Source organism: Molothrus aeneus, chromosome 5 (assembly GCF_037042795.1).
Source record: "Molothrus aeneus isolate 106 chromosome 5, BPBGC_Maene_1.0, whole genome shotgun sequence".
Lineage (NCBI taxonomy): Eukaryota > Metazoa > Chordata > Aves > Passeriformes > Icteridae > Molothrus > Molothrus aeneus.
The window spans coordinates 18,607,629-18,627,659 of record NC_089650.1 but is presented as its reverse complement, the minus strand read 5'-3'; the positions used below and the strand labels follow the sequence as shown (position 1 = coordinate 18,627,659).

The 20,031-nt window shown below is 43.9% G+C and overlaps 1 protein-coding gene across 6 annotated transcripts in view; it reads left to right on the top strand.

The window, feature by feature from the left end:
- RBFOX2 (RNA binding fox-1 homolog 2) overlaps positions 1–20,031 on the top strand; it is a 170,963-nt gene that overhangs the window by 27,378 nt on the left and 123,554 nt on the right. For 5 of the 6 annotated variants that reach the window (XM_066550330.1, XM_066550328.1, XM_066550326.1 and 2 more), the window contains exon 2: positions 7,797–7,847. The exons of the other annotated variant lie outside the window; for it this stretch is intronic. In XM_066550330.1, the coding sequence (XP_066406427.1) occupies positions 7,797–7,847 (51 nt within the window). The remainder of the gene's footprint in view (positions 1–7,796; positions 7,848–20,031) is intronic. 6 annotated transcript variants of the gene reach the window in all.

The window sequence follows — 20,031 nt, the reverse complement described above, 5'->3', positions numbered from 1 at the left end:
TTTCCTTAGAGCAAGCCAGATTTAATTTTATATCACAGCCTCTTCACACCCAGCTGACAAATTAACTTCAGCTTTTTTCTTCTGGAGGTAATATGACAACTATAATTTCGTTTGCAAAGTAGGAGTACACTTGTTTCTTTTTAGCCTTTGAGCAACAGCCTGTGAACATTTGTAAAATCAGCCAAGAAGCTTGTGATCAACTGACTTCCCTTCTGGATCCATGGTGTCATCTCCCTCGTCCTGTTCTGTCTTGTATTCTCCATCCTGTTTTTTTAGAAAACAGAACAGTGGACCGACTGCTAAGGCAAAACTCTGTAGTCTTCACCTTGTGAAAGCTTGTAGTCATCATGTTTGAGCAAGCCAGATTTTCATGCCATGAGCATGTTGCCCTGTAATGAGTTGGCTTAGAGTAAATTATGTGTGAAATGCTTCCTCAGCCCCATGTGGCATCCAAAGGTGCCCCCAGTGCTGGATTTTAGAGCTTTGTTGTGAGCCCTGTCCTGTTTCTGTTGAATAAGAGCATGAACTGCCATTTTAAAAGGCTTCTGCTTAGTAAAAGAGGAGGGAAATCAATATTTTGTGCTATTGACTTCTGTGCATGCAGAGTGTCCTTGTATTTGCTGGATCACCGACGTCACACAGTGCAGAGTATTCCCAGGGGCTTTAACTTGCGCTGGGTCTGTTGTTGCCACTGTAGGTCATGGACCAGCAGAGTCAGACTGTATTTTCTTCATGCCTCGAGCAGTATGAGGATGCTAGCATATGTAGTCCAAAGAAAGTGTATGTTTTGCACATTTAAATTACAGTAAATTAATGAAATCTCATCTCTCTTCAATTATATTTGAGTAGCTGAAAACATCCGTTGGCTCATCTGGAAAATGAAAAACCTAGCTGGAGGAAAGGCTGCTTCTGACCAGAGAGCTGCTTCCATTATTTAGGAAAAAAAAGTCAGAAAAGAGTCAGCATTGTTATAAAGAATATGTATAAAATACTTCAATTTTAGCTGTGGAAGTGCTTTTTGTGTATGAAAATCCCCTTTCTCTGCAGCATTAGACTTCTGTACTGTAACTCCATATGGACACTGTCAGCTTAAAGCCTGAGTACGCATTTGTAAACTTGTTGCATCATGAATATTTTAACAGACCTGAAAGTATTTAAACTTTTCTGTGTGATTTGGTCAGATATGTATTTGTCTGTGTTTCATTCTGCAGCCTCTGCTACGCCAGTCAGTTATTCTTCCTATTGTATGCATATGATTTCACAGAAAAGAAGTGCCAGGAGAGTGGAGTTAAGAAAATACGTATTTCAAAATACAGAAAATTGCACTGACACCTTTGGGTGACATCACTGGGGCTCTATTCAACGGGGATGCAGCCATCCCCAAATTGCCCTGTTCTGTCTGACCACCTTGTGGGCTTCCCTAGCCTACTGCTCCAGACTATTCAAACTCTGCTCAGGGCAGGAGACTATTTTTATTAATCTGACATCACTTTCCTTTCTTGTCTTTACTGTGTCACTGGGCTTCCCGCCCAGGGAGCCTCTGGCAGGCCTGGCCTTCCTCCAGCTGGGCTCCGCCGGGGTCCTGCCCCTTCCCGATGGCCAGGCGGAAGGGCTGCGTCCCACAGCAGGCTGTAGGCTCCGTGGGTGCCATGGCCCTGTTACAGGGCTGGGTGTCCACCTTGGTGGAGCTGAGAGGCTGGAGTGGACACCTGGGACAGGAACCCCCTTATGCTATGGGGCTGGGGTGGATGAGAGGCTGCAGGTGAGAGCTGCATTCCCTAGAGCCCTCTGAGACACCATGGACATGGCAGCACGGGAGCTCTCCTGCCCCATCCTACTGGCTCTGCAGAAAACACAGGATTTTTAGGATATGGGGAAGTCTGGAGCAGGGTGGGGGGGGCCCTAGGCCGGAGGCTGCTGTTGCTGCAGCAACAGGGCCAGAATTCCAGGAAGGAAGAGGGGCCGGATGAGCCTCTGTCCTGGCCTCTACTGGGCTCAGAGTGGGGAGCTCGGGGGCGCTTCTCTTCTCTCATGAGCACCGGGTCCCTTCAGCCAGAGCCCTGCGCTGGCAGCTGCACCCCTGCTTCTCCCTCCCTCAAGAAGGGGCCTCAGCCATTGGGGTGGGTGTCGGAAGCCAGGGCTGTGCTGGCCAGCATTCTTCCCAGTTAGCAAGGGCAGCTGTGCACAGTGTACTTGTTGTGGTGGCTTTTATCAAAATCTCAAGCTTTTAGTCCCCAAATTCACTTAAAAAAGGGGGGGAATAGGGGAGTGGATGGGTGAGAAGTGGGTGAAAAGTAAAATGTAAGTCCTGCTACTTGCATCCAGCAAATTGTACAGGTTGTTGATGTCAGGGCACTAACAAGGAAGCAAATAAATGGAAGGTCTTCTCTAGATGATGTCTGCACATGTGGAAAACAGCCAAAGCCATGAAGCAAGTTTAATTGAAAGTGAAGACAGCTGAAGGGAAGCATCCCATACTATAGACACAGTTATTGGTGCTGCAGAGTGATTAGCAAGAGCTGTATATCAAATTAGGATAAGTATCGAGGGAGAAGGGTGACATTAAGATCCATTTAAAAACTGCTTGGTTCAGTTTTTCATTAATAATTGGTAATTCACCCTTAGATACTACTTTCCCCATTAATTTTATCCAAAAACAAGTTGGGGTAGGAGACAGCACACACAGTTGAGGAGGCACACTGAATGCATCAGATACACTTGGACAAAGAAATGGTTATTTCCTTTTTGTTTATATGCAATAATTTGTGCAAGTAAGGATCTTATAAAGAATTGCCTATTTTCTTAGCAACTGATAATAAGATCAAGGCATTTACAGTTTTAGCAGTGCTCTGCCACAGTTAAATACTAAAAAGCCTTTTTCAAGACAATCCCCCCAGCCGCTCCCCCTTTCCCCAGCACAGGATTTCTGTCTTTCCTGTATGCAAGAAGCAAAACAAAAAAGATGGTGAAACCACTGGGCTGTGATGAACAGCACTGGGATTTCTGTATGGCTCATGATCTTTACTTTTTCGCAACTGTCACTTTCAGATTAATAGCTTTGTAGCCAGTGTTTTCAGCCTTTTTTTTTTTTCTTATTGTGAGCATCTTATTCACTGTGCTCTGAGAAAGTGGCTTCTGTTTGTGTAGTACAAGTCTGATAAATGTGTAGCTTGTGCTATCTCATCACTTCAAAATCCCATTTTGCTTTTGGGAGGAACAAGTAATTTCTTGTTGCCTTTTTTTCATTGCTCTCTGTAGTCCGAGGGTTTCTGGCTTTCTCGCTTCTGGTTGCTTCTTTCCAAGCTACCAGGTTGCTGCACCAGCCGTAGCTCTTGGGGGCAGCCAGAGCAGAGACAGATGAGCTGTTCCTGTGAGTTTTGCTGCTGCTGTTCGGAACCCAGCAGGTGGTTATGGAACTTGAAAGGACTACATTAACCTCACTCCACTTATCCTGGCATTGTCACAAAGCAGGAATGCTGCAGATCCAGGGAAGAGATTGCTTGGTCATGTTTCTGAGATTATCTTTGCAATGGAAAGGACTCAGCACTTCAAGCTGAAGCTTGGATTCAGCAGGAATTGATTTTCTGGCTGGGGGAAGTGTGGAGGAACTCACTATAAGCTAACGATTCCTACGAGCAAAGTTTTAATCTGCAGACTCTAGGTTTCATTTGGCTATCAGGAAAGAGTTGCTGATCAGGCCTCAGAGATTGTTGCATCTGGCAAAATGGCAAGTTGTGATGTGAAATTGATTGATTCTGGGGTCAGGTTAGTCCAAAATAGGATGATTGCATTTTTAAGCCAAAATTTAGTTTTAATTTTAGGAAAAGGGTAGAACGACTTTCAGACCTTCCATTATGTGTTAGAGTTGTGACATTTTCCATAGAGGAATGACTTTATTCCAGTCCTTTGAGGCCTTTCATAGGTTAGTGCCACCTGCAGAGATGATCACTTCTTAATGGCATCTTTGTTGATTGGCAGTTTCTTATGTTTTTAAGATGTGTCTAATTCAGCAGCTCTTAGAATTTGTCGAGTGGTATCAAAACTCCCAAAAACTCCAAAGCCTGGCTGTTCTACATGTGCAGGAGGATCTACTTTGAGCTTCAGTCATCTGCAAATGACTGCGCTGAGTTTATATTCTGACCTGAGGCAGTATCTGTGACTTGCAGTTTGTGGCAGACCTTACTATTGCAAGTGCCAGTGGAAAAGGTCTTGTGTTTGCAAGGCTGGGAAATGAAAGAATGGGAAAACTTTGAAATAAATGGGTGGTAAAGACTTAGTGGATTTGACTGAGTTGTGACTTTTATCCTGTCAAATCTAGTTGGCCTGCACAGGGGCTGTCACTGGGGTACAGCCACAGTGGTCACCCATCCTATGGAAGCTCATGTGTGAGATCATCAATATGGTTTGAATAAAATCCCAATATGTGTTGCAGAAAGCTGATTTCTGCTATTAGCTTCCAGTTTTATTCTCCCTACTCTAAAGCAAATTGCAAGTGCCTGAGAAATGCCTTTCAGTGGTAAACAAAGTAATGAAACATCCCAGTGGCAGTTTGATTTGATTTTGCAGGCTAGTGCTACCTAACTCAATTTCTTTATGAATGTCTGGCTGCATGTTGGCATCAAAAGCGAATGTAATTGGCAGGAGGGAGCTGTGTGAAAGGGATGGAGTTATCTGGGGATTCCCTCTCCCATCAGGCTGCTGCCAGAAGGCAGAGTCCCTCTATGTTTGTGGTGGGTACTTATCTGTGTCAAACCTTCCCTCTCTCCCTTTTCCACTTCCATTTGGTGAGATTAGTTTTGTTCATGTGCAGTCAGAGGACGAGATTGAGCTGTATCCCCAGCCTCTGCTGCCTTAGATTTCCTACTAGCAGGGGTTTTCTGTGTGGATGTTGCTGGACTGTGCTGTTCCAGTTGCAGGAGTTTAACGCTTTCACTTCTTGCTCTGTTTACTTTTCAACAAAAGCAAGCTCCGTATGGAATAATCATGCAGCAGGCCCCAGATTCACCATTAGTGACCTGTAAAATTGGCAGCACTGGAGATTATTGGCAGGAGACAGTTTCCCTAGGCGCTTCCTGCCTTCTCTTGGAGAGTTAAGTTCAATTAGAGCAATGATACGCACAGCAGGGATTTTGCAAAGAGTCCAGTACTTGGTGGTAGCATTGCTGTATGAAAGGCAAAGAGATATCTTTGGCCTTTTTGTGACCTTAGTGCTCCAGCTGCTGCCCTCTTTCTAACCTCTGCTATCTCAGAACTCTCACTAATGTAACACTCTTTCACCTCTTCTTTTGCTTCCTGATGCAACCATATTCCTCAGACATTACTAGTCTGCATTCTGTGAGGTTTGTCCTTCAAAAAACAAAGTAGAGATTGTGGGATGTGGGGTATTTCCCCCTCCATTCAATTCTTCTTGTTTCTTTCTGGCTTCTTACGTATTGTGGACTGCCCTCAGATCTCTGTAATCATCTTTCTATTCACACTTTTGTGATTTTCTTCTACTTTCGAAACTGTTCTGTTTCTAGCTGTGGTTTCTTGGCATCCAGGTTCTGTGATTTCAGGAAATCCCACAAAGTTCAGTTCTGTCTCTTTTCTGCCACAGCCTTGTGATGATAGTCCCTCTTTATTAGTCCCTTATGTGAAGAACATAATCCTGAAAATAACAATTATATTTTTTCTTTCTTTATTGTAACTTTCAGCTTGCATTCACTGCCCATATCCTTAATATCCGTAAGGGCAAGTTGTCCATTAATTCCTTATTCTCTGTGTAGAAATCTTTCTGGTTTTGAGGGTATTGAGAGAGACTTGCACAGGAACTTGTGTGAGATACTGACCTTGCAGGTGTGTGTATAAGTACTGTTAAAAGCATGCCTGGAATAGTCTTTCAAGAGAAGACCATCTCTCCTGATATAGGGTGGATGTTTATGGTATTTAGGCATACATTGGTAAACTGCAGTTTGTGGGATAAACAATCACAGTGCTTATAAGGTGTACTTACACTGAGGGAGAAAAAGACTAACTGTACATTTCCATCACGGTGTTGTTTGTTCTTACTTAAGTTCATAGTTTAAACTTTGAGTGATGTTGTAGTTGATGGTCTCCATTTGCTTCTTCCAATTTGTGTTTTTCTTTCTTTTTCCGAATAGTTTGTGGAGTTTTGTGCTTAACCTGCTTTCTGGCTGCTAGTATTTGAGAAGAATGTGCTCACACAGTGGCCAGCCTAATTAATTACTGTTAATCCCCAAAAATTGGCTGCTAAAAGTTTTGTTGTCCTTGAAGCTTTCATACTGTGCATGCTACTGTAGCATGAGAGCATGAGGAGAGGGTGATTGTTTCCTGGCAGGTTTCCACAGAGAATCCCCTGTGTAGGCTTGAGGTAAAGAGGAAGAGAGGGAGGATGGATACAAACTTTAAATAGCATTGCTAGTCTCTGCGCTGAAATAATAGCACCTTGCTTTTCAGCAGGAGTTGTGTTAAATTGCGTTTTGTGCAAACTGTGAAATTGTGCCAGTGGCCACAGGCTGTGTGTAGGGTAGGAGACCTCTCTCTGGTAGGAGCTGGCCTTTCACTCAAATGTCCCAGCACAAAACTTTAAACATCTCAACAAAACTTCTTTCCTGACAGTGATTGTACATTCCAGTCAGCTTCATGCCCATAATGTATTTGCTTTTGACAATTTGAAATTGTTTTGCTGTGTTTTGTCAGGGCCTCTCTCTCCCTCCTCTCCTTCCCCAAGAGCTGCTGGAGAAAGTGCAGGGCTGACTTGAATTCCTCCTCAGAAGTCATAACAGGAGATAGACTTAGAAAGTGATTGTGGAGGGTGGCTCCTTCCTTTCCTTTCCTCCTCCTCCTCCTCCTCCTGCTCCTCCTCCTAGCATTCTGCTGGGAGCTGCTTGTGAATGCACAGGGGTACCAGGGTGGAATTGATACAGACTTTGTCTAGTTTAGTTTATCCTCTGCTCAGACAGAAAGGCATGTGTGTGCCCTTTCCCCATTCCAAAGAGGATGTGTTGGAGGGAGAGGAACCAAAAATAAATTTAGAAACAGAAATAAACATTTAGGAAGTATTATATTATCTTAATCCTCACTGCACTGCTAAAATAGAGATGGGTCTGGGAATTTCATAGAGAAATTCCAGAAGTGTTGGAGGTTCATGTATTCCTGCAGAGAGGATGATGGAGCTGCCAGTATGTGACCAAATATGTGGGCTCAGAATCCCTTCTGGGCTGAAGAAATGAGGGCTAGAGGATTGATTTCCTGTTGGGAGTGTTGAGATATTGTGCAGGCTTACTGGGGTGTTTGAAGTTATATTGACTACTTTTGAACTTCATATTAAACTATTAATATTGTTTTGAAAAGGAAAAAAATATGACACATTTACAGCTAATGTTTAGGGAAACATTTCTTCAAGACTGGGCGAGGCGCACAATAGCTTCTGTAATTTTATGTTCTGTTTTTTTCAGTTTTCATCATAATAAATGTGTTTGCATATCAAAAGTTTTTGGAAAAGGACCAATATTATGCATAACTGATTTTACAGAGGGTAGAGTAGGATTAGTTTATGCTTATTTTATGGCTTTGATTTTTTTTTTTCCTTCTACACAATTTGGCATATGCAGTTGAAAATAAATTTTAGGTGTATTGGCTTACATGGAAAAAAGGAAGTTGGCAGAATACTTTAGCTCATTCTTCCCCCATTTCATGCAGAGTCTTGTCTTTGGCTGAGTTAAGACAGGCCTATATTTCCTTGCTTTCTATTCCTCGAAACTCCTACATTCACTCTTTGTTTTCTTGTCTTGCAGAACGAGCCTCTGACTTCAGGTTATCATGGCTATCCAGCAAGAGACAATCAAGTAAGTGTCTGATTGCAGTAAATGTATGTGTCCCTGCATCTCTGTACACTTAGGTGTGTTTTGTCTGACAGTTTCCTGGCTGTCATGTTATGGGGTGAAAATAGTTTTGTTCTATTGTGGATTGTTTGTGGAGACATATGTGATTAATTGACTGGGTGTTATGGCTTCCAGCAAGATGTGGCAAGGTGCCTGGTAAGGGGTTAAATATCATCCATGTTACTAACAGCTCAGGAAATTCTTGATACTTAAAAATGTCACAGCTTAGAATCCCTGTCCTAAGCTCCCACTGTATCTCCTCAGTGTTAATGAATGTAGATGTTCAGTGCCAGTACATGCTTGGCCCTGTTTTATACTTATTGCTGTAATTCTGGCATCTGGGGAGCAAAACAACACTGAGTTTTTGTGAGAGTCTGCTTTGCTGGTGGAGTAGGGAATGACACATCCTGTTGGGTTGTTTCTAATATCTGTGAACTTGTCTTGCATTCCTTTCAAGTCCTGCAGGGCCCCTGCCCCTTGCTCTTATTCAGGATGTGTTCCTACAGTAGATTTACAGCAGTAAAAATTACACTGTTCGGTGCACTGCATCTGTAAGCATTCTCTTGCCTCCTGACAGAAGACAGAAATCCCAGTTGATGAATTTGCACGATGGAAGGAGGAGATGCTTTGGAACAAATGAAATTTAATGGTTGTAAGATAGAACTGTCACACATTAAATCTCCCTTCTTAGAATGAAGTTTTTTTCAGTGTTCTGCAGTGCTACTGCAAAGCAGAATATGAACCAGTGTAGCAGGAAATTAATATGCACGGAAAATCAATAATGCAGCACATTTCAGTAATGAGCAAATAACAAAACCAAAATCAAATTCTTTAATACTCTCAGGTACTGCTATATAAAGAAAGTGATTTTCATCATCTCTTGATGAGGTCTGGGTATATGTAATAACAGCTTAATGGGAGATGTTTTTAGGAAGGAAGTGCAGCATAGTGCAGCCTCAGCAACTGAAGAGCTTAAATCTTTGGTGCTTGGTATGCGAGTATGAGTTTATAGGAGGAAATTATTCAGAATGTCTTCTGGGATATATTAAACTGTTAACTAGCACAAATAAATACTACACACTAGGATGCTGTGAGAGTTGTGTTCCTACGCTGTCCAGGCTAAGTGAGGTAAGCTAGGCTGTGGAGGCAGAGCCAGTCAGATCCTTAAAGTGGCTCATATCTTTTGGCTTTCCCATTCTAGTAGCACCTTCTGTACGTTATTTTGGTGCTTTACTTTACCTACGTGTTTAGGGGTGTTTTGATACCACCAGTGCATCCCACTTCACAGGTTTCCTCTTTTTCATCCCATAAAAATTCTTCTGATTTGAATGTCCAGAACTATTATTGCTGGCAGATTGCTAGATCAGCATAGATGGGCATGGGAAGGTATACTACAGCCAGGATGTGAAATGAGAATTACAGCTTGGGCAGCCCTGGGGAGCTCTATATGGGTGAGCACGGGGAGTAATGAATGCTAGCAAGTGTGTATGTATTTCACGTGGCAGATAGCTTTTTCTTGGAGGACAAACAGCTGCAGTTTAACTTGTGTGCTTTCATTTAGAAAATGCTTGTAAAAATATTTTTTGGCTGTTTTTTGTTTAATTTGGTTTTTCTGCCTGCTCTCTATGACATTTTGATCCGTAGTAAGTATTTGTCCTTCTGTCTTGCTTGTGTCCCTGAAGCAGCTTAAATTCAGATCTGGTTTTCACTAATGAGGTTTCAAGGCTTTTAGCTAATCTGATTGCGAGCCTTTAACTTGATAGCAGCAGAAAAAGAAGTCTTCTGTTGCCACAGGCTGGGGCTGGCATGGGAGATCAGCAATGGCTGATCCATCACCTGCTTTTTTGCATTGGGAAAGGAGCAAGTGATGTGGGAATATGTGTAGGGGTCCTAACCTTGTAACAAAGTAATTATGAGATACAGGAGCAATTGTGTTGGATTTCCTCAAACTAGGAGCTGGATTTGAGCTGGTGAGGGTAAATCAGTGTATCATGCTCGTCCCCATTGCACTACTTTACCGTAAGTATTTGTACTGTGGTTTTTTTCCCCACACTGTTTTCTTAAGGAGAAGTAACAAAGCAGAACTTATTTTTAGGGTTTTTCATCCTGTGACCACAGTAGTCAAATTCTGCTCTTTCTTTCACTTTATGTAGCATCCTACTCCTCCTTCATTTGTTTGAATGCCTTTTTCATTCCTTCAGGCTCTGAATGCTGTTCAATTGCTGGCTGCAAACCTTTCACTGTGCTGTTTTTACACCCTCTAGTGGTTAAATCATACCCAGATGTTCCAGATTATTGGAGTTTTTATTCCTGCCGGTGGAAATGTGTGATTGGTTTGAGTCCTCACTTTGGCCACTTGGGAATGCTTAGGTCTCAAGAAGAGAGTTTATTTTGTATCTTTTCCCACGTATTGAAGCATTCTGTTGTCACCATGCATGAGCAGCAGTACTGAAACAAATGAGATGGGGTTCATGTTGAGGCTCTTTCTCACAGAATTCTGGTGTTGTGTGATTGCTTTATGATAACCCAAAGCTCTGGGTGGTTGTGCAGCCCCCTTGTTCCTCCTCTGCCCCACCAGAGGGCCAACTTGCTGGACTTTTTGTGGTCATAGGACCCGGGGAGCATGTGTGCTAAATCATTATTGTATAAGTTTGCCTAAAAAGGTGCTTTCTGTTTCTAGTATTGCACTACTAGATCTATGTTACACTCCTGTAAGGAGCTGGAGAGCTCTCTGAGACTGTTCTCAGAATTCAGGGTTTGCTCTGTGGGTGCCTAATGGCCATTCAGGAATGGCAGGATACCCTTTCTTTTCCCAAAGCTAGGCTGATGGCAGGGACAAAGCCCGTGGTAAAGGGAAAATGACAGAACATTGGTGTAACATAGTGTAACATTGCTAACTGAGATGAGAACTAGGTCTTTTGGTGAGGAGAGCTTATTCCCTTGGGACTATTCAGTTTTTCAGCCCTCTGTTAGGTCTGCCAACAAAATGGTATTTCTCTTTTTGTAATGCAAGCACCTGCCTAAAATGCAGTGAACCAAGACTTCTTTGCTTCATTTCCCGAGGTGTGACAAACAGCTCTGAGGTACTTTGAGCTGGTCTCAACATGGAAAATGACTGGTACAGCTACACTGATACAGCTTTTACATACAGACAAACTCATCAAGAATACATATTCTTCTTCCAGAAGGCTGTTGCATGCTGACTGTGCCAGCTCATTTTGTATATAGCCAAGGCCTATATTATATTGCTCTAGTGCTTTTCATGTCCAAGTGTATTAGACATGATGTCTGAGATTTGTTAGAGTGCCGAACACCGGCACTTCCATGGCAGAATTTGGCAGCTGCACAGAATAATTTTGTTCCCCAACAGGAAGCAAAATGAGCAAGAACACCTTGTTTAGCTGCCACTAAAGGGAAGAGAGGAGGAGAGAGAGTTTATAGAAGCAGGAGGTAATTGCACACACCAGAACTGGGTCAGGATGTTAGAGCTATTATACCTCTTCTGTTATGGAAAGTGATCCTCAGCTATCACAACGGGTTAGGATATTGGTTTGAAGCCTCTTTTAAAAGCTTGTACTTCCCTAAGTACAATTCTTAAATCAAACTGAACCATTGGCTTGGTGCTAATGTGGTGGAAACATCGTTACCTATCACAAGTGACATTTCCTTCAACAGCTTAATTTCAGTGTCTGATTTTCCATCTGAGCACTTGCTAGGCCTGACCTGTTGTTCTCCTGTATGTAGATGAGGCTGCAGCCCAAGGTAGTGGCTGCCTATGGCAACTGCTAGGAACAGCTTTATCAGTATCCTCTCAGTTTTGAGTTCAAGCTTAAGGTGAAATGCTGTTAAATCCTCTCCAATTGTCAGCCTTTCCCCTGGCTCTTCACTCCCTTGCTGCATTGGAATATCTGATGGGGCATCGCCGGCTCCAGGCGGATGTGAGCGCTGCCTTCTCTGGGCCACAGGCTGGTGAGGGGAAAATGAACAGCAGTGGTGGCAGCCTGTGAGAACAGGAAGCCTCCCCGTTGCTTTTTTCCCTCCCTGTTTGTTTTCTTTGCCCAGTCCTTCTGATGTGGGGAGTTTGGCAAGGAAGACCTTCATCCTGAGATGTGAAGGGTGTGTGAGAGCTCTCATGGGGAGGCAGGACAGCAGGTCACTGGGCTTCCTGTTGGAGCTGGCTGCACAGAGGCACTGCTGCTCATTGGTGGTCTCTTGGCAGCAAACAGCAGGGATCTCCACACAGAATTCAGAGGGGGAAACCTGTCCTCTCTCATTTGTGTGGTCTGAGACTCCTTTACCTATCTTTTCTTCTTCTCCGTTATGTGGACGAAGTGTGAATTTGGGAATATTGCCACAACTTGATTAGCAGCTAAGTGGCCCAGCATTGATTAGTATATCCACCCAAAAAAATCTCTTGATTTAGTACCAACAGACTTGAGATGCTCTTGCCATGAAGCAAACAAAAATGTCATCCTGGAGGAAAACGGTTTGGTCACTTGTTTGTTTTCACTTGTACCATAATAGCACCAACCCACAGTCTCTAGTGCCCTGCTTGGTCATCTTTGAAACAAAGACTCACTGTCTCAAAGTTCAAATCTAAGTAGTCTTCCTGAAAAGTTTTAGTTTTTAATTTGCTTTCCTCCTAGTAACTGACCATGAAAATAAAACCTCCAGTGTGTATGTTATGTGGCTCTGTAACCTGTGAGGTGGTGGCAGTGGAAGTGTAAAGTTATTCAGGAGCTACAAAGGAGCATGATTTGTGTGGTTTTGGGTTGTTTGTTTCTTACACTCTCTGTTTGAAAAGTGTATTTAATACAAATTATTAAACTCAGGGGCAGAGAGAGGTTCTAGAGAGGCTCAGATAAAGTCTTAACACCTTACTCTGTGAGTAAATAGCCAGGACAAAGATCAGGAAGCTTCTGAGATCCTCCAAGTAAAATGGAGAAGACCAGGCTTGGTGTTCCTGGTAGTTTTAAGGAGTCCCTCTTGGCTTGAAAGCAATTAACCTGAAATCTGGGATGGGACCAAGCTAATGAGGGAAAACTACACTAAGCACTTGGCTTATGTTTAAAATTAGGTGGACTGGGGTAAGTCTGCCAAATCTGCTGTGTCCTGGCTCCTACAGCCCCTCTTCAGGCAAGCAATGAAGTGTTTCCACACTGTACTGGACGGATCTGAAGGGATATTCTACTACTGATTTACCTGCAGTATCCCATAGAAAATAATGAGCTTCATTTCAGAGAATGTAGTCTGGGCAAAAATGTCCAATGTATTCAGGAGGTGAGAAGCATCTCTGAGGTGGCTGCACACAAAGGGGTTCAAGAGTGTGTAGAGGGAGAACTGCTGGGATGTTACTGCACTATGAAGCTATGAAGAGTTTGGGCCAGTTCAGATGTGCTTATGGAAAGCCATTTAACACTGCAGGAGGGAAGGAACCTGAGAAGTCCTTTACCAGATTGCATCCCACGCTGCTTAAAACTCACAGTACATTCAGAAGGTAAAAACATGTTGAGAGAGTGAAGAGAGTTAAAACAATGTAAATTGTGGTTTGTGAGAAGGAAGATAGAGAACAGAATGTTTAGCTAAAAACTGAAGGAGGAGTTGGTTACAGATTGAAGTTTAAACAATTAAGGATGAGTTGGAAAAGCAAGATCTACTGAGATTGATCTGGTGATGCATCTCCCCTGAATCCAGAAGTGTCTTGGTCAGGCACTTGCTAGATCACTTGAAGCATGAAGAAGTGGTTCCTTGTTTTCTCATGCCAGACTATATCCCTAAGATGCTGCAGGAAGGGGGATTAAAAGGGGGTTAAAAAAGTTATAAGGGGGACTAAAAAAGTTGTAAGACACAAACCACCAAATAGCTTAGCTTGTTATAAACCTTCTGAAATTTCATTCTGAACCAAATCTCTGTGCTTGTACTAGCCACATTTCCCCAAATCTTTCCTTTCCTTTGTTTAACTGATTTCCTAGCATCAAACCCCTTAAATAATACAGGAAGCACAATGTCTTGCAGTTGACATGAGTCTTGCAAGTAGATCACTCTGGCTGTATATTTATTCCCCTCTTCCCTCATGTCTGCTGCCTTTCTGATCTCTGAATACAAGGCACAGAATCCTTTCCTTACAGAGCCCTGAATACCTTCCAGAAACATATCTAGCAAACTCCATTGCCAGTGCATGCCTTTCTCATAATCAATAACAAAAGATAATAAGTAACCACGTGAAAAAAGTTGTAAGAGAAGAAATAGTTAAGAAGTGCACCTAATTCAGGTACATGGGAAGACTTCCTCGAAGTAAGCTCCTTAAGACCTATAAACAGCTTCTCAAGGGAAGTAACAAATACCTTGCTGATGAATAGTCCGGCCAAAGCTCTGGGGTTGTAAGGCGTTGGCAGGAAATGGGCTTGCATGATGTAATACAAATTCCTTTCATGTTTGAGTCCTCTGATTCAAGCAATTTCTCATCTCTGCTTAAGGGTTAAGGAGAGGAGATGTGAGTCATCTTTGGGAGATACCAGGAGACCACTTTTTCTCCTGTGGTGACCGTATGAGTGTTATTCCATGTCTTATCCTGGAGATTCCCAAGCCCCTCAGTTCCTTTGGCAAGAGGGACAGCATCTTGTTTAGATTTTCCCTTTTGAATGATTACACTAGAGTGTGGCATGTGTGTTAGAAGTAGTCGGGATCAGTTGTAGGACTAAAACCAAATGGTGCAGAGAAAATGGCCTGTTGATAGCTATGATATCCTATTGAGGGCATGAAAGCAGCTATTCCGGGTCAGACAGAAGGTCTCTGCCTTCCAGTGTTCTGGCTTTGACAGTGTCTAATAGCAAGTACTTAAAACAGAGGGAGCAGCGCCAAGATTTGGGGATACTTCCCCTCTGCTGTGCTCTTGAAGCAATCCTGTGGCTTTGGGATTTCCTGGCTATAGATTTTTATTCTTTTTTAAAGTCACCTGTGATAGATTTTTTTCTTTATTGAATTTCTCTAAATGGTTTTGGAGCCTGTCTAAACCTTTGGCATCCACAGCATCCTGTGGCAACAGCTCCCTGCTTTAGGTGTTTTTTATGGGGGAAAAGTTCTTCCGTACATTACTAACTTAAAATTGAGGTAGTTTTAAAGCTCTTGGATGAGGGGCACTTGGGGTCCTCAGCATATACATATCTATCTATCTATCTAGATATATATATATAGAGATATAAATGATTTTTTAAAAACTGCTTGAATAATACCTGTGCAGCTGTTATTTCTAGGTACCTAGAGGTGCTGCAGCGCGTTGCTGCCAGACAGCCCGTGCTCTTGGGAGCCAGGGCTCTGTGCTGTGCGGTGCCCCGCGGGGCCGGGCAGCGCTGGCGCTGCGCTGCCGGGAGAGGGCTCTGTGCCGTGCCGTGCCGTGCCAGGGGGTGCCCCGCGGGGCCGGGCGGCGCTGGCGCTGCGCTGCCGGGAGAGGGCTCTGTGCCGTGCCGTGCCGTGCCAGGGGGTGCCCCGCGGGGCCGGGCGGCGCTGGCGCTGCGCTGCCGGGAGAGGGCTCTGTGCCGTGCCGTGCCGTGCCAGGGGGTGCCCCGCGGGGCCGGGCGGCGCTGGCGCTGCGCTGCCGGGAGAGGGCAGCCGGCGCACGGCCAGCCCAGCGCTGCCCGGTCCGGCCCCGGGCCCGCCGCACGGACACGGGGGCCCGGCCTCTGGCGTCCCGCAAGGGTCTGGGGGTGATTCCTCATAGGTGCTTCTGGAGCGGCTCTTCTGGGCGAGGGAAGTTGTGTTTAGAGGGGTGGGGAGAGGGTAGTCCCTTCGTGCGTCCTGTCCCACCGTTTGGTTCGCTGAAGAATCACAGTGGAAAAGGTTTCCACAAAAGCCTTTAATCTGTGAGCAGAGGCAGATCCAGGAGGGTCGTTGGAGGAGGAGTGCTCATAATAGCCGTGCTTTTAGAGGGGAGCCTAAGCAGGCACTCTCCAGGCTTTCCTGGCTTGAGCAGAATCCTGGCCCGAGCTGGTTTCTTCCAGAGGGAGGGGTGCTGCCCAGCACTGCTGGCACTGTGAAAGTTGGTCCCTCCTTTGGGCATGCAGAGCCTGTGGTTCCGTGGTGGGTTTTCCCCAGCGTGTATTCTGCACATCATGAAATCGCACAGCTTTCAAGTGAATGAAGAGCATGTGCGTGAATAAACATTATTCTTGCATCTTAATTTTTTTTTAAAGGTGCTTAGAGATCCCAAGAAATTCAATTGGTCAGTGCAGTTACAGAATGTGGAAAGATGCTGGGAAAGATCAGATGCTTATGGTCAGATCCTTTACTAAAGGAAATTAAGCCAACAGCAGGCATACATTGCTAATTTTTAAGGGCTAATCATGTCAGATCAATTTTGGTTTTTTGTTTGACATGGCAGCAGGCCTGGCAGACAGAGAAAGCTACTGGCTTTGGACATAGTCCCACATGACCTTTACATAAACTAGACAAATGAAAGGTGAAATTAAGAAGGGGCTGAACACCTCATTGGAAAACCGTATGTGGAACAATTATATCATGCTTTTCTCTGTGTGTGTGTCTGATCTGGAGTCTTAACGTGGTCTGGCTTGCCTGCTCTGCTGTTCTCTAGTGCTCATCAAAATTGAGGGTAATAAAACAGTGACTGAACATATGTATGTGCAGGGCCTGGCAGCCTTTGGAAGATAGGATTAGAAATTGGAAAGATCACCGTAAATTCCAGAAATGCCCTGAAATCCAACAATATGAAATTAAATAAAACCAAGCAGTATTAACAAAAGGAACTGTTTAAGCAGTATAAAATGGAGGCTAACTGGCTAAGCAGTAATATCCAAGGAAAGATCTGGGGTAATAGGAGATAACAAACTGAGTATGTGGTGCTGGTTTTTGTAATCTTGAAAACCTGGAATGCATTTCCAGGTGTGTCAAGTAAACTGCAGAAGACAGTTATTCTTTGCAGCTTAATACAGCAAGTGGAGCACTGTGCCTACTTGTACGCACTTCAGGACATTACACAGGTGAAATCTAGAAAATGTCCAGGGAAGACTAAGAAAAGGAGGCTCAGGGAGCCTGACATAATAGGAAAATACCAAGCTTGTTCCTTCTTTTAAAATGGACAGAGTAGACAATATGGAGGATGGGGATTGGTTATTTACTATGTCCGTTGAAGACAGCTTAATTGGTATCAAGAAAGGCTTAAATTGGATATTGTGGAGTAAACCAACATTTTCTGATTCAGTGTAGTGAAGTAGTGGAAGTGTAATTTAGGGGATCAGAGTTCCAGTTTCTAGGAGTCTCTAATAACAAGTTAGGAAATTCCTGATGGATTTTTGTCTAAACATACTCTGTGCTGTCCCTGAGCATGGAGGACCTCTTGACTCCCCTGTCCTGTATTTGTGTTATTTTGTGACAGTTAAAAGCCAATTGTTAGCACTGACATTATTCCACAGCCATATGACTGCTCTTTCTCAGTTTTTTTTTGGTTTTTTTTTTGGTGTGTGTTTAAATTGTAAGATAGGAGGTTCCTCTGCTCCTATATGATCTTGAAAGTGCCCAAGATCCTTTCTTTGTGACAGCTGCCTCAGCTCTGTTTCTTCCTGAGCATCCTTATTACTCAAATAGTGTGGGGTATTCAGCATCTCTGAGTCAGTCCTTTGTTCTGTCTTAGTAATATCTGCTGTGTATGGACCTTGGACTAGTCTGATGTTTTGATTTCCCTGTAAGCTCTCTGGTCAGATTTCCATTATGAATGTGTTTAGAAGAGAGATCATTATTATTATTTTTCTTTAATCAACATAAACAAACCTGTCCTTGCTACCGTACTTGCATGAAGAGAGGATTGAGGAGGAGCATTTGCTCAGGCTGGGCAGGGAGCGTGCCTCTGCCTGCCTGCGGCTGGGATCTGCACCTGTGTGCCTTACACCAAGTCCGGCACAGCTTCAGCGGGACCCCGAGTAAATGAACGGGATTACTCTCTGTTCTGCTGGCTTCTCCTGCATGGTGAGTGAGCAGCTCTACATTGCCTGGGGAAGGATGCTGTGTGCAAGCAGCCTACCTCAGCCAGCTACGCAGATGCTCCCAAGACTACCTGGTGGATGGAAGATGGTTTCGTTCTTCTTAGTATTAAGGGAGAGGTATTTCCAACAGTAGCATAATGTTGCTCAGAGTAGGCATTTGCCAGATGGTTTCAGCTCCCCCGAGGTTTTGGGATGTGAAAGGGAAGGGGCCAGGAACACACTTCTGATTCATTCCATTAGTAGATTAATCGGCACTGTCCTGGCTTAATAAGTCTCTTAGATTTCCCAGTGGAAATGGCACATGTAATTCTGCCCAGGTCATGCTCTGCACCCCTGCGTTGGAGCTTTCACAGCAAGATGCTGTGCTGCCGCAGGCAACATCTGCAAAGCAAGACTGGGAGTGGGAGGGGGCAGGTTTTCTGGTGGAGGGAGAGGTGAGAAAAATCTTTTTAGTAGAAACTGTTAAATAATGCTTGTGGGAGTGAAATAGGTTGTGAGAATCTGCTTGAATTCTGCATTTTGGTGGGGACATACTTAAAAAATATTGGAGTGATAATTTGATGTTAGGAGGCTTTTTTCCCCCCTTCCCCCCTTCCATTCTGTATTAATTGCCAGCTAGATTGCATTTTCCAGGAAGTCTGTGATTAGAGGACAAGGGTGCTCTTCCTGATAAAGGTCAGAGGCTGCTGTCTCCAGAGGCTGTTGATAAAATGATGAGATCTGTCTTATGGATTTTAACTGAAAACCTCAGCAGATGCTGTGCTGCTATTTACCTGGGGGTGAGGGCAGGCAGTCCCCCATGACCTGTCTCTTCCCACCTCTGTTTCCAAAGGCCAGCCAATTGTTCAGTGCATTTAGTTGCTGCTGCTGCCCACACGAGAGGTTTGTAGCTCATGGAGTTTTAGGAGGAATCTGTGGTTTTAATTCTTGCTGCCTTTGGATTTCAACAAACTGCACTTTGATGTCACAGCAGCATCAAGCTGGCTTGCTGCCAGGCCCTATAAAGATTTAGCAATAGCATTTCATCTCATGAGACCCACTGAAATTCCTTTGCAGATGGATTTTGTTGAGGAGACACTTCAGGTACTACCAGCAAACACGTCTTCGTGTTTTCTGGTCCATTGTTCCTGCTGCTACACCTGGAGAGCATGGGCTACCCTTTCTTACAAGTCAGGAGGACAGCAGCGGCTTACATTGACAACAGTTTGATCCTCATCTTTATTTCTAGGGCACCTGTCACCCTGGCTCCTTGCCATGGTCTCTCTAAGCTAAAACAGTGCTGCTCATTTCCAAGTGCTTGGAGAACAACATCTTGTTTTCCAACCATTTATGGCAGCTAGCTCCGATCCTTTGTGGGGTCTGGAGGAAGACTGACAGGGGCCAAAGGAGTAAATGTCATGAGACTCGAGCTTTCTGTTGAAAGCTGAGATAGAGATATTTTACATCCCGTGGTATATGTAGCCGGATTTAGGCTCCTTGGTATTTCCAGTAGAATGGCATTTCAGAACTGGGAGCTGAACTCTGACGGCAGCGTTGTCCCCAGTTGCTGTCAACTTCACCCCAGACAGAGAACTGCTGTTTTTCTTGAGCAGCTGCTGCTGCAGAGCAGAGTACAGGAAAAATGATCGTCACTGAAATAATTTGAAATAGATAGATAGAGCCAGCCATCTGAATTTTACTCAAGAATTAATCTAATCACTGTGTAATATGTTCTTACTGGTTTATCTTACCTAAAGGGCAAAGTTAACTACATTAAGCACAATTTGGAGCATTTGATTTCCTTCAGACTTAGACTTTGGATACAGCTGACTATCTGTGTACAAATTTCGAGGTTTCTGGGCGTCTCTAATCCAGTTTGTAGTGACATTACCATTAGATAACCATAGAAAGGCCTTTATCTGAAAGGGAAACTGCATTCTTCAGGTCGCATAAGGATGAAAAAAGATTGTTCTGGTCACTGTTGCTTTCTGGAAATTTGGGAACAGGGAACAATTTAATATATTGTTGCTTTGTTATCCAAGTGTGTAGTTTCTCTAGCAGTTACAATACTTATCAGATGGCATGGTTACACTTCAGAGCTTAAATCTGGATTCAGATAAAATAAGACTATATTGCATAGAACCTAGGACACAATAAATGCATGTGTTGACTAGCCA